The sequence below is a fragment of the Chiloscyllium punctatum genome, chromosome 38, assembly GCF_047496795.1.
Source record: "Chiloscyllium punctatum isolate Juve2018m chromosome 38, sChiPun1.3, whole genome shotgun sequence".
Lineage (NCBI taxonomy): Eukaryota > Metazoa > Chordata > Chondrichthyes > Orectolobiformes > Hemiscylliidae > Chiloscyllium > Chiloscyllium punctatum.
Genome location: NC_092776.1, coordinates 56,330,051 through 56,344,543, shown reverse-complemented (window position 1 = coordinate 56,344,543; position 14,493 = coordinate 56,330,051). Strand labels below are relative to the sequence as shown.

At 38.8% G+C, this 14,493-nt stretch overlaps 1 protein-coding gene across 7 annotated transcripts in view; it reads left to right on the top strand.

Moving 5' to 3' along the window:
• Positions 1–14,493, top strand: part of jmjd1cb (jumonji domain containing 1Cb) — a 355,381-nt gene that overhangs the window by 305,904 nt on the left and 34,984 nt on the right. For all 7 annotated transcript variants that reach the window (XM_072557943.1, XM_072557942.1, XM_072557949.1 and 4 more), the window contains 2 exons: positions 1,243–3,419; positions 12,523–12,724. In XM_072557943.1, the coding sequence (XP_072414044.1) occupies positions 1,243–3,419; positions 12,523–12,724 (2,379 nt within the window). The remainder of the gene's footprint in view (positions 1–1,242; positions 3,420–12,522; positions 12,725–14,493) is intronic.

Genomic DNA, 14,493 nt, shown 5'->3' with positions numbered 1-14,493 from the left:
TGTCAAAGAGAAAGCTAAAATGATGGCCTGGATTTTTCTTTCAGTACCAAACAGACAGAGTTAGCCATTCATTACACTTAGACTGAAACTTTGTGTGCTGTTGCACTGCAGCCTGCAGTTGTTTGAGGGTTAAAACTGCATGGCACCATCTCCAGGAAATTTATGATATATGAGAACATGGCAAGCAGCAGCAAATCTTGTAAACCAAGTAGACATGCAGCCTTACCAAGGAACTATAAGTTAGAATATTTAACTCAATGCCAAATTGTACACAGAGCCTGAAAGAAGTGTGTGTGTTTGGGGTGGGGGAGTGGAGAAGAATAAGTAAAGATTGAATTGAGAGAGAGAGAAAAGTTATGAAAGGAAATTTAAACAACGTTTATTTGAAATCTTTAAAATCTACAACAATTAAAATCAGAAGTAATGGCACTTCATACTTTTCAAATCAAATTCTTAGTTGCAGAGAAATTACTTGTCATAAATTGGGTTTCATCATGCTGTTAAATGTTTACTTACACAAGAATGTGCATATCCAAACTTTCTCTGTGCCTAATGCCTAATGTATTCAGCTGAAGACAAGACCTTCCTGACTGCCTTGTGTAACTATTTGGCACTGATGATGACGTCCTGATTTTGCTCCTTAACAATGGTGACTATTAATGGCCTCGTAGTAGTTTCTAGTATAAAATTGGACAAATTTCTCCACAGAATGTCAATGTCATTGCGTTCTTAAAAATGATTTTTCTTGCATAAGTCAGATTATCTGGGTCATTATCACATTGTTATTTGTGAGACCACTTTTTATGCAAGTTTGCTGTTCCATTTCCGACATTATAGTCGTGCGTACAATTGAAGAGTACTTCATTAGCTGTAATATGCTTTGGGATGTTCTGTGATCCTATGATATAATTTCTTTATTTTTAATTAGAAGCATTATAGCAAATACGATGTCTGCAAAAAGTGTAAGTTCTGAATGTAGTGTGGTAGAAGAAAGGTGTTTTCACATGGATTCAGAAACAATTGAATTTCAATATTGGTACATTATGGGGAGAAATGTAGGCACTATGAAATTAATGAAAACAATTGTTATTTTGTGCTTTTCAGTATTCTCAAACAGATGGCTGAAGATAAATGGTTGTGGCAGTTTAAATATAGTATGTTGCCTCCATGATGCATAAAGATGATTTTTGGAAATTATACTATGTTTGATTTTTAATATTTGTTTTGTTTTCTTTTGAATAGAGAAATTGACAAGAAAAATGTAGTTAATTCCAAACATTCTGTCACTGCTGCTCAAACGAAGCTTGAATTTAATCAAGATAGACTTTCACATGGACGAGAAAGTCAGCTGGCTAGAGGGTTTACAAGCACTGCCTTTTGTCAGAGTAAGGAGAAAAGATCAGCGCAGGAACCAAGTGACAGTCACAATAAATATAATGAAGAGAGACGGCGGATTCTGCAGGAGAGTATTGAAGTCGCTCGTTTTGCTTCTACAATCAAGACAAATGAAGTTGTGAAAGATTCCTATTCCAGAATACCATCTTTGCCTACTGATGGTCCAAAATCTCAGAACATAAAACAAGGTGGAGAAATGGAGCATTGTGCAAGAGAACTTTATACATCAAAGAATTCACTAGCACATTCTATGCCTCAGAGCAACTATTTTACTACTTTGTCGAATAGCGTTGTAAATGAGCCTCCAAGGCTATATCTGTCTAAAGACATAATACATCCGTATGCTGAGAAAACAAATTCTTCAACACCTATTCTTTCATATAATAAGACTCTGTCCAAACCACCACCTCTTATTAAACATCAGCCTGAGTGTGAGGGTTTAGTTGGCAAAATTACAGAACAATTTCCCCACCAAATGACATCTCAGCCTCAGAGCACAAATAATAATGATCATGGGAGAACAAGAGAACAATTAACAATTTCACAGTCAAACCCTCTGAAAAGTATGCCATCTTTACATAGGGCTCCAGTTTACCATCCTCCATCTCATCCTGTTATAGAACGCAAAGAAGGTAATTATCGCAACCTATCCCCACCAACCCTGACTCCAGTACAACCTGTGAATGCTGCTAAGATTTCTGAACTCCAGAAACCTCCAACTTTACTCCCAGAACCAAGGGTTGATGGGAAAATTTGTATTCATAATCCTGTAGTTTCCTCACTAGATGTCTGGAAAGCTGGTGGTGGAAACCTTGGTAAGCCAGTTTGTCACTTAGAGAAAAGCGGCAACAAAGTTGCTCCAGCATCTGTTATTGTAAGACCATCTTCCATTGCCAAGCAAGAACATAAAGGAAATATTCAAAGCAACTTAAAGAACTCTGGAAGAGGAAGTGTATTAGTGCAATCAAATCTAATAGAGGACCTTAACTCATCAAAAGTCAAAGACATATGGAGGATCAATGTACCTGACGTGAACTTGGACACTACAGGTGCAGAGCATGAGAAAAACATGAAAGCTTCATGTTCAGACAACGGCACAAAATCTGTTGAAAGCAACTCATGCAATAGCATGATCAACCCCATAGCTCCTGCCACAGCAAGTAAAATTTTGAATAGCAGTGAAACAAGTATAACCTATTGTTCCTCTTACATCACAATCACTAACAGTGTAGAAGGGCAAATTATTCCCAAAACTTCAACTCATTTCGGGACAGGGACACAGGAATGTAAAGTTAATACCACATCCGCTGTAGTTTTCTCAACAGCTGCTGCCAGAACAGGAAACACTACACAGAATAACACAGGAGCCTCAAGTACAACTGATTATTACCAGCTGAAAAAGCACAAGGCAGCATTGGCTATGGCCCATTCGGCGAGTACTACTGCTAATAACAACGAGTCTACAAGCCTTAAAAGTGTAAGAAGTGCTTCATCTCTTTCTCCTAATAATACTGGAATAATAGATGTGTCTTATAAAACAAGTTCTGTAACCAATGGCCAGATTGCTCAATCCAGCCAACCTGGTTATCACACAAAACTTAAAAAAGCCTGGTTGACTAGACACTCTGAAGAAGACAAAAATACAAGTAAAGTGGAAAATACAGAAACCGCAGGAAAAGATGCCAAAAAACTAGTTTTGGTTAATCCATCAACTTCCATATCAAATGATGTTGACAAAGCAGGTCAGTCTGAGGAAGAGAAAACTGAGCAGGAAGGGCGAAAAACAAGAAGAGGAATAAAAAGAATATATGAATCTGGATCTGAAAGTGATGCTTCAGATGAAAGTGAAAATAAATCTGAGCATAGGGTCAAGCGTCAACCTAAGCCAACTTATAAAAAGAGGCAAAATGACTTGCAAAAGCGAAAAGCTGATACTGAGAGAGAAGAGGAAGAAGTCAAACCTAATGGTACTTTATACAGAATAACAAAGGAAAAGGAGAAGAATAAAATTAAACTTCAGAGTGGTAAGTACAGTAAATGACATAGAAAATGTGTAATCTCTTATTAATAGCTTTGAAATGAAATATCTAGTGGCTTGTGACTTTGAGCATTTTCCTTTAAAATGTAAATGTGGTTTGTATGGCATTTCTCACTGATGAAAGTCTTTCTGGTGCAACAGTAGATAGACAGTGTTAAAATTGACTGAACTGTGCATTCTCTAAATTGGTTGTTCTGATGAGTTGTTGATGTAGTTCTGTAATATTTTGATGACATTGAGTTAAGTATTTGAGTATACCCATCTTTTGATCTGTTCATTTGTATGGGTTATGTGCTTTACAAAGACCAGGAAGTATTTTGGCATCAATTGCTGAATTCAGGCAGATCAGTTGCAGGATATTGGTGCTTTTTATTTCAGTTGGCAATTTTCACAGTCATTTCTTTGCTGTTAGCCTATATGTTACAAGAGTTATGGAATTAGTTGGATGACAAAATATAGCTGAGCAAAGTTAGTTACAAAGTAAAGTGTAAAAGATCAAAAGAAATTGAAGTATTAGTAGATTATTTGGTCTATTGAAACATTTCTGCCATCCAACTAAGCATGAATTAACTGACTTTGTCCTTAAAACCCCTTTCCTGCCTGTTTTTCAAAACCTTGACTCCCCTATAGCTCAAAAATCAGTCCAACGTAGCCTTCAATATATTCAATCACCTGGCTTTCTGTGTTGTAATAGAGAATTTCATAGACTTCATAGAACTTTTGACAAGTTCTGGTGGGGCATACTGGTCAAGAATGAGCTAAGAAAATCTTCCTCATCTCCATATTAAATGAAAGACCTTAATTTTTAAACTAGGCCCTTTAGATCGAATTTGCCCATGAGATGCAGCATCATTTTACCATCTGCATTTACAAGACCCCTTGGCATCTTATGTTTCAAATGCAGTCAGCTTTCATTCTTCTAAACTCCACAGGACAGCCCTTTCATACTAGGTTTCAGTCAAATGAGCCTTATCTGAATTTCTTCCAATGCAAATAATATCCCTTCTGTGTAAGGAGACCACACCTGTACACAGTACTCGAGATACGGTAATACCAATGCCCTGTATACATGTCAAAATGCTCCCTTACTTTCATACTCCATCCATCTTGCTTTAAAAGCAAACATTCCATCCTGTACTTATTTGCTGTACCTGTATGCTTACATTTTATGATTCACATAATATTAACATCCAGATCACTTTGTACTGCAACATTTTGCATTCTGCCTGCATTTAAATAATGTCCTGCCTTTCTATTCTTGCTGCCAAAATTAACAAGATAATATTTTCCCACTTTCTGTTCCATCTTCCAACGTTTTTGCCCATTCACTTGATGCCTCTTTGTACCCTCACAAATCATTTTAAAAACTTTATCTTTTAACTAACATTTAACTAACATTGTCTACAGTGCACTTGGTCCTTTAGTCTAAGTCATTAATAAATCCGAGAGGCCCCATCTGTCTGGCATATCATAAGTTATTTTGCAACCTGAATATGATTCTGTGCTTCGTGCTAATATATTCTCCCAATAGTATGAACATGTATCTTCTGCAGTAACCATTGATGTGGCAGATTATTTGATATCTTTTAAAAACTTAAAGACACTGTACCTACTGATTCTCTGGTGTAGATGAGGATAGTGAGTTGATGTAGTTTACGTGGACTTCAGTAAGGCTTCTGACCCGATCTTGCATGGCAAGCTAGAGTCATAGAGTCCTACAGCACAGAGACAGGCCCTTTGGCCCAAACTGGTCCATGCAGACCAAAATGACCATCCATAATAACTCCATTTCCCTGCAATTAATCCATTTCTTTCTAATCCTTTCCTATCCATGTATTTGCCCAAATGCCTTCTAAATACTGCTAATGTTCCTGCCTCAGTGACTTTTGCTGGCAGCTCGTTCAATATGCGTATCACCTTCAGTGTAAAAAAACCAGTTGTCCCTTAGGTTCTTTTCTATTCTTTGGCTTCTAACCTGAAACTGATGCCCTCTTATTTGATTCCCCAACCCTGGAAACGAGGCTGAGTGCATTCATCCTATCCATGCCTCTCAAGACCTTATATACCTCTATAAGGAAACCAGGGGGAGCTGGCAAAGTGGATACGTAATTGGCTTGATGGTAGGAAGCAGAGGGTAATAGTGGAAGGATGCTTGTTAGACTTGAGGCCTGTGGCTGGTGGAGTGCCTCAGGGGTCAATGCTGGGTCCATTGCTGTTTGTTATCTATATCAATGATTTGGATGAGAATGTACAAGGTATGATTACACGTTTGCAGATGACACTAAAATAGGCAGTAGAATGGACAGTGAGGAAGGTTATCAAAAATTGCAGCAGGACCTTGATTAGTTGAGGAAATGGGTTGAGAAATTGCAAATTGAGTATAATATAGTGTGAGGTCTTGCATTTTGGAAAGTCAAATCAAGGTAGAAGTTTCATAGTGAACGCAGGGTCTTAAGGAGTGTACTGGAATAAAGGGATCTTGAGTTCAGGTTCACAGTTCTCTGAAAGTGGAGTCCCAGGTAGACAGTAGGAAGTTATGTTGCAGTTGTACAAGATGTTGGTGAGGCCACATTTGGAATATCGTGTTCAGTTTTGGTCGGTCTCCTATGCTCTAAATAAAATTGTTCTTGTTTGTCTAACGTCTCCCTGTAACTCAGATCCTTGAGTCCAGGCAACATCCTTGTAAATTTCTTTTGCGCTCTTTCCAGTTTAATAACAACCTTCCTATAACAGGGTGACCAATTTGTTTTGACGTTTAAGCCTTGCAGTTGAGATGCCCTCTAGTTAATTTATTATTTATGGATAAGATGAAATCCATGACCGGGCATAAGAATCCAGTCATTTTAAATTTGGTGAAAATCTGGAGGAGAATGAGGCAAGGCAAGGGCAACAGGGACCTTGGGGGGGAAGCCCAAGCTTTTAAACCTGGGGCAATGGACTCCAGCTTTAAGTTATGGGAGAATAAGGGAATCTCATGCCTGGGAGATTTGTTCGAGGGGGAAGTCCTGATGTCGTTTAGTCAGTTAAGCCGGAAATATGGACTGTCTAATAGGAACCTTTTCCAGTACTTTCAGGTAAGGAATTATATACAAAGGAAGACAAGTCAGATGTGGAGAAATTTGTACTCCAGTTTAAGGGTGCTCTTTCAAGTCAGTACTTTGTATCATTTACAGAAAGGTATGTGGAAGGACTCTATAGGACGTGGAATCGAGAGCTAGGAGAGGACATTTCATCAGAGGTGTGGGAAGATAAATGGGGGAATGTAAGGAAAATTTCAGCATCTAACAGAGTGCAAGCCATGCAATTAAAGATATTACACAGGGCTCATATGGCGCCAGAAAGGCTAGCTAAGTTCAAGAAAGGAGTGTCATCAGGGTGTCCCAAATGTAAAATTAGTATTAGCACTCTGGTCATGTTGTAAGATTCAGAGATACTGGAGTGCTATAATAAGGGAGCTAAAGGACATCCTGGGCATTGAAATTAATGTGGATCTGGTATTTCTTCTTCTGGGGTTACCAAATTTACTCTCTCTGGGGATCACGGGAAGAGATTGTGTAACATTCTTACCCACTGTGTGAGGAAGAACATTCTAGAGAATTGGATGTTGGAAAAACCCCCAGGTCTTATGGGGTGGTCTAGACTGGCAATGGAGCATCTCCCCCAAGACGACCTCACAAATTTGATGCACCACAAAATGGAGCAGTTTTACAAGACGTGGTGACCCTTTTTAAATTATATTGACGGAAACTTATCAGTAATATTAATTAGGGCCATGGTATAGCAGTGGGAATCAGTATGGGTGCCCGTGGGGCTCTGGGAGGGGGAGGCTGAAGGAAAAAGAATGTAGGTACTATAACTGGTGCTCCCAGGTATGGGAGCCTCAGTGGAGCTGTGATAAGTGAAATAGAACAAAATAGTGAGATGTAATGTAATTTAAGTTACTTGCACTTAGTTTAAGTTAATATTTATTTAATTTGTTTGTAGTTAAGTTTAAGTTAAGTAGATATGTTTGTTCTGATAGGTTGTTCTGGTAGAATAGTAGGTCGTTCATTAATAATAGTTTTGCGTTATGACTTTGTTGTACTGCCTCTACTTTTCTGTTTTTTGGTGTTTATTCTTTTTTGTGTTATCCTTTTTTGTGTATATAGATGTTTTGTAAAAGATTTAAAAAGGCCTTTAATAAAAATATTTGTAAAAACAAAAGCTGCCAGTTCTGTCCCTCCCTTAGCCATGCTTCTATAATGGCTGTAATATCCAAGTCCCACTTATCTATCCATGGCCTGAGTTCATCGACCTTAATTTTCAGCACTCTTGCATTGAAATAAATGTAATTTAATCCAACAGGCGTTCTTTGCTCCCTGTCGTGTTCCAGTCTCTTCAACTTAATATTACTGATTATTGTATCTCCTTCGAGCCTCTGACTTGCCTCCCTGCTATTGAGGATCCCACCAATCTAATTTAAAGCCTCACTTAACAGCACTAGCAAACCTGGCTGCCAAGATATTGGTCCCCCTCCATTCAGATGCAACCTGTCCCTCTTGAACAGATCACCTCTGTCCCAGAAAAGATCGCAATAATCTAAAAATCTGGGTCCCTGTCCCCTGCACCAATTCTTTAGCCATGCAATCATCTGTTCTTACTCTCATGAGCACATGGCACTGGAAGTAATTCGGAGATTAGTTAAGAATCTAAGAGCACATGGGCAGTTTGGCAGAATGGACCTAAAATTAGCTAAGTGACAAGAAGCAGAGAGTGATGATCAAAGGATATATTTTGTGACTGGAAGTCTGTGTCCAGTGGTGTAACATAAGGTTCAGTGCTGGGTCCCTTACTGTTTGTTGGTGCTTAATAATCTAGACGTAAATGTAGAAGGTGTGATCAGTAAGTCACAGATAACATGAAAATAATGTTAGGTAAATGGAGAACCGGAAAGCCTTAGACTGCAGAACAACACAGGCGGCCGATGAGATGGACAGAACAGTGGCAAATGGAATTTAATCCTTCTGAGTGTGAGGCATTGTGCTTTCAAAGGACTCAGAAAGCCAGGGAGTATAGGTTGAATGGTAGGATCCTGAGAAGTACAGAGGATCAAAGGGACTTTGGTGTGCATGTCCATACATCCTTGAAGGCAGCAGGACAGGTAGATCAGGTGATTAAGAAGGCAAATAGGATATTTTTCTTCATTAGTCAAACCTTTGTATACAGGGGAAAGGATGTTATGATGGAACTGTATATGACTTTAGTTTGGCCACATCTGGACTGCTATGGGCAATTCTGGTTGTCACACTGTAGGAAGGATGTAATTGCATGAGGAAGGGTGCAGAAGAGATTGATCAGGTTATTGCCTGAGCTGGAGCAATTCAGCTGTGAAGCAAGACACAATAGGCTGGGGTTGTTTCCCTTTGACCAGAGAAGGCTTAGGGAGGTCCAGATTGAGATGTGGAAAGTTCTGAGGAGCATACGCAGGATAGCATGAAACATTTTCCCCTAGAACGATTGGTAAGAAGGAGGAATAGTTTTACGAAAAGGACTAGGTAGTTTTGAGGAAAATGTGTTCACCCAAAGAGAGTGGATATCTGGAACTCACTGCCCAAAAAGATGGTAATGATGGAACTCCTGAAGACATTTAGAAACTGTTTAGATGAGCACTTAAAATGCCAGAGCACACAAAGCTGTGGATAAAATGCTGGAAAATGGGTTGAGAATATATGGACCTTTGATGACTGATGCAGACATGATGTGCAGGAGAACCTCTTTCCATTAAATAGAAACTCTACAACTACTTCAACCCCCACCCTTGCTTCATTGCCAAAGCACCTCAAATACATTTGACAAACACCATTTCCTTTTCACAAAGCATCTTGATTTTATTTGTATTGTGTTTTTCTCAATGGTGTGCTACTACCTCCTTAATAATGGAATCTAAAATTTTCCAAATAACAATGTTAAACCCAGCTGGCCTACAGTTTCTTGTGTTTTGCCTCCCTCCTTTCCTTAATAGTGATGTGAAAATTTATAATTTTTCAATTAGCTAGAACCTTTTCAGAGTGAAACAAAAATTTTGGAAGATTTTAAGCAACATTCGCTATCATCGAAATCATTTGTTTAAGACCCTCAGACGCAGCCTATCCGGACCAAGGGACTTGTTGGATGCTCGTCCCATTAGTTTTCCTAGTACTTTTTGAGTGGTAGTGATTATTTTAAATTCCTCCCTCTCTTTTCACCCTTGCTTTTCTACTATAGTTGAGATGTTTTTGTATATTCTATGAGCACAAGTACTTGTTCAAAGCCTCTGTCATATCCTTGTTTCCTATTATTAATTGCCAAGTCTCAGCCTCTAAGGGACCAATGCTCACTTTAGTAACTTAATACTTAAAGTTTTCCTGTTTTTATATTTCTTCCTAATTTTCTGTCATGGTTCCAATTCCTGTAATTTTATTTAGTCGTCCTTACTGGTTTCTGTGTTTCTCTCCAGTCTTCAGTTCGTATTCGTTTTTGCAACATTGCACGTCATTCAGTTTGAAACCATTCTTGGAGTCTTTACATCCAGTTTAAATAATAAGCTAAACATTTTTCAGGGTTAGATGAAGGAAAATTAATTACTTAAGATGGTTATGAGGTCATCAATTCTGTTCAACAACCTTTTACTTTAATTGGACTTTATTCTCACTGAAAGATATGAGACCATGCCAGATTACAGTGTACCTTAATGTTTAGTATGAAGTGGAAACAACAAATGCTGGAGATCACAGTGAGTCAGACAGCATCCATGGGGAGAGAGCAAGCTCACATTTCGAATCTAGATAACTCTGCTAAATGGTTTATTCATGTCTGGTCTGCCATGTTTACTGGCACGTAACTTAATTGAGTTTCATCATAGAACGTACCTCATGCTGGTATCAAGCAAATGCTTTCAGTACAAGTTGTTAAATCATAAATGGGAATGGAAATCCTGTGCTCTGATAATAATGGTAATAGTGGCAGCATTGCAATAGCCTCATCTGGGATCGATAGATCAATCTGGGATCTGCATATTTGCTTGAGTCACTGACTTTTATAGAGAAATGAATGTTTGAATAAGACCTTCACTATCGTTGTAATTAAATTTAATTTCACTTAATGGCTGCTGGTTGCTAATGGTTTCCTTGTCTGCATCTCGTTGTGAAAATACATTATATCTGATGGAATTATGGCTGGTTAACAACTGGGAGTAATAAAACCTTGGAGCAATTATAGTTGGATTAACAACTGGATTTAAAAAAAAGTTATTACTGGACAATCTTGTTAGTAGAACTGTGCAGTTCTATAAAGGGGTGGGACATTATATTTACTAATTCTTTGGTGATAGAATTCTGTACTCTCAGAAATCAGTTAATTGTAATGTTTTGTAATAAGGTGACGATATAATAAAGCTCAACGGGAACACTTTGAGTCCAAAATCAGTAAGAAAGGCTCTATATTGGAAAGATCCAAAAGTAGCATTGAAACCTTGGCCTGGGTTTTTGGTGTGGCATTGTCTTGGGAACCCTCTAAAAATAGAGAGCAGGTCCCTATTCCAAGAATTCTGACCCTGTTACTGGGTTTTTCAATTTTCACCAGGGTCTTTTACAGACATGAGCTGATTCGAATTGCAAACCTATATTTTAAATTCCTCATTTACTCCAAAGTGGGAATATGCATAACTTAATCCCCTACAATTTTCATGGAATTTGGCCAGTTTTTACAGCACTCAACGTTCTTAGAATCTTGAAAGTGTCATGAACCAAAGTCTGCATGAGGAAAGTTCATGAAAGCTAACTTGAAATGGTTATCCTCACCTTTCCATGCGATGGATGGTGTCTGTTCTTGCTTTTCCTCCCCCATACCAAATGAGGCACTTTAATTCCCATCCACCCAGGATTTAACCCTATATTAAGAATAGCATATATAAAAAATAGCTTTTTAAGAAAGATCATTCACACCCTTCTGTTTCACTTGCTACCAGTCAATGAAACTGTCAATCATCCAGGCTTTATAAAGTATCAATAACAGAAACTCCAGGCATGTGAAATATGCAGGAGGGAAATATGCATTTCGCTGGTTGAAGTTATACCCAATACTAAGGAAGATGGTTGTGTTTGTTGGAGGTCGGTCACATCAGAGTCAGGAATCGCTTCAGGATTTCCTCAGGATTGTGTTCTAGGCCCAACTATCTTCGGCTGCTTTATCAATGACTTTATCAGTGACACTGTTTGTGACTCCTAAGATAGTGAAGTATCCCATGTCCAAATGAAGTAAGGCCTGGACAGTATCCAGGCTTCAGCTGAAAAGTGGCAAGTAACGTGCGCCACAAATTCCAGGCAATGACCATCTGCAATATGAAACAATATAACAAGTATCCCTTGATGTTCAGTGATATTACCATCATTGAAATGTCCACTATCAACATTCTTCTAATTACCATTGATCAGAAGCTGAACTGGACTAGTCATATAAGCAGCGACAAAGGCAGGTAAGAAACTTTAGAACCTTGCAGTGACTACCACCCCTCTGACTCCCCAAAACCTATCTACCATCAACAAGTCAGCAATGTGATGGAATACACTGTTGTACTTTTTCCTGAGTCACACTTTATTGATTCTGACTTCTCCAGCATCTGCAGTCCTCACTATCTCCTAAATAATCACTCTTAGCAATTCAGTTTGGATAGATGTTTGCTGTTTTCTTAGTCTATGAAGGGTTTCTACTTTGACTTCAACCTTTCAGCTTCAAAGTACCAATTGAAGTAGGTTGCATTTTCTGTTCAAAGCAGGGTTCCAGTGTTCCTAGGTATAAAAACCTCCTAATTGGAAAAGACCATTCACTCAAGGCTGTTGTATGAGATAATGCTACTACTCTAATGCTTTTACCAAATCACTGCAGGAAAATTAAGTTATTTTAATACTAGTTAAAGAAATGTGTCTGATTTTTCAATTGTGTGTTGTTTGAAGAGCAAGGTAACTCTCAGAGTGAATACATCTAAAGTAAGTTACCTGTCTTTGCTTAAATATGTTATTGTCTGAAGTTTGTACAATGCTGTAGTCTTCAAGACGCTTGCTGTTTTTTCACAGATGGTTTACCACGGTCAGTGTTGAAGGATTGGCGGAAAGTTAAGAAACTTAAACAAACTGGAGAACCTTTTCTGCAAGATGGCTCTTGCTCTGAGATAGCACCAAATCTTCAAAAGTGTAGAGAATGTCGTATGGTACGTTACAGGAAAAATGAGGAGTTCAATCAGTCAGCAGTATTCTGCAGATTCTACTATTTCCGCCGGTATGTAAACTTAAGTTTGGAACCTAAATTTCAAGTTGATGGTATCATTATGTTGTTCTGGCCTTTCAGGATGAAAAGTGGATTGGTTCAGGTTAATTAAGTTAATTAATGTCATTTAGAGAACAGAATTTGGTCTGAGGAACCAAGGCAACTTATTAAGAAATAAAAGAAAGAACTGTGGATGCTGGAGGTCTGAAACAAAAACAGAAATTGCTGGCAAAACTCAGAATGTCTGGCAGTGTCTGTGGGAAGAAAGTAGACTGAACGTTTCGGGTCCAGTGACTCTTCATCTGAACTGATCACCATTAATGAAGAGTCGCCAGATTTGAAATGTTAACTCTGCTTTCTTCCCACAGATGCTGCCAAGCCTGCTGAGTTTTGTCAGCAATTCTGTTTTTGATTCATATCTTGGGCAGAGTATTGTTCAGCTACTGAACAATACAAATGTCTATCATTATCAACACTGTCATGATCTGTCCATGTGTATTGTTGATTTTGATGTTCACCCTTGCTGTCAAGGTGCTGTAACCACTTATTGAATCGTTACTTCAAGCTGTTATTGGCTATTGTCTCCCACATATGAAACCCAATGGTTGGATAGCTGACCACAGGTCATGTTGCCATCTCCTGCTAAGTTTAGCTAATGTTGCCTATATTTGAAAATGCTGAAGTGATCAAGCATTAGCAGAAATGAGAAAGCATGAAGAGACTTGAACAAATTATGCAGAGGGCTTGAATGAGGCAGGTGTATTATGAGTTGTATAGTTTAGACTAGATTAGAATCCCTACAGTATGGAAACAGGCCTTTCGGCCCAACAAGTCCACACTAACCCTCCGAAGAGTAACCCACTCAGATCTATTCCCCATATTTACCCCTGACTAATACACCTCACACTATGGGCAATTTACTATGGCCAATTCACCTGACCTACACATCTTTGGATTGTGGAAGGAAACCGGAGCACCTGGAGGAAACCCACACAGACACTAGGAGAATGTGCATACTCCACACAGACAGTCACCCAAGGTGGGAATTGAACCCGGGTCCCTGGTACTGTGAGGCACCAGTGCTAACCACTGAGCCACCTTGCCGCCCAGTTGTCAGATGATGCCTGAGAAGTAGTAAATGGGTCAAGATTTTACAAAGTCTTAAGATGCAACGTCATAACTCTTAAGATTGTGGAAATGTGATTTGTGTTATCAGGTGGATGATGCTGAATCAGCACCTTATGAACCAGCACTCTTGATAAACAGAAAAAGATTATACACCTGGAGCACTAGAAGTTTACTGTTTATTGCAATCTCTGAGTGGACAGTTGGGGTGTGAGCGAGAAGCCTCTCTGCCGATAAGTTTTATTTAAGACAAAGTTGCATTATTAGTTAAGTCTGCCACAATTAGCCATTGTCTACAAAAGGCAATATGTATTTCTGTTCATGAAACAGAAATACCTTGAGTGCACTATTCCACAAGTGTGAGCAAGGCAAGGAGGCTGGCCTCCATGCACAATCACAACTGGTACATAGATTGAATCCAAGTTGTTGGGCAGGATGAGAGCTAAAAGAAATTGTAAAGCAACCTGCTGAATTTATGGAAGAGAGAATTCCATTTTGAATGATTGTACATTCAGCTGGAGCATCATCCTCACTGACATGAATAGGGCCATCATAGGCTGTGTCACTGATAGAGTGTAAAGATTGTGACCCCCAATTCCACAGTAATTCTACATAGAAATCCTGAAGCCAGGCCAACTATTAATAGTGCTGAACCT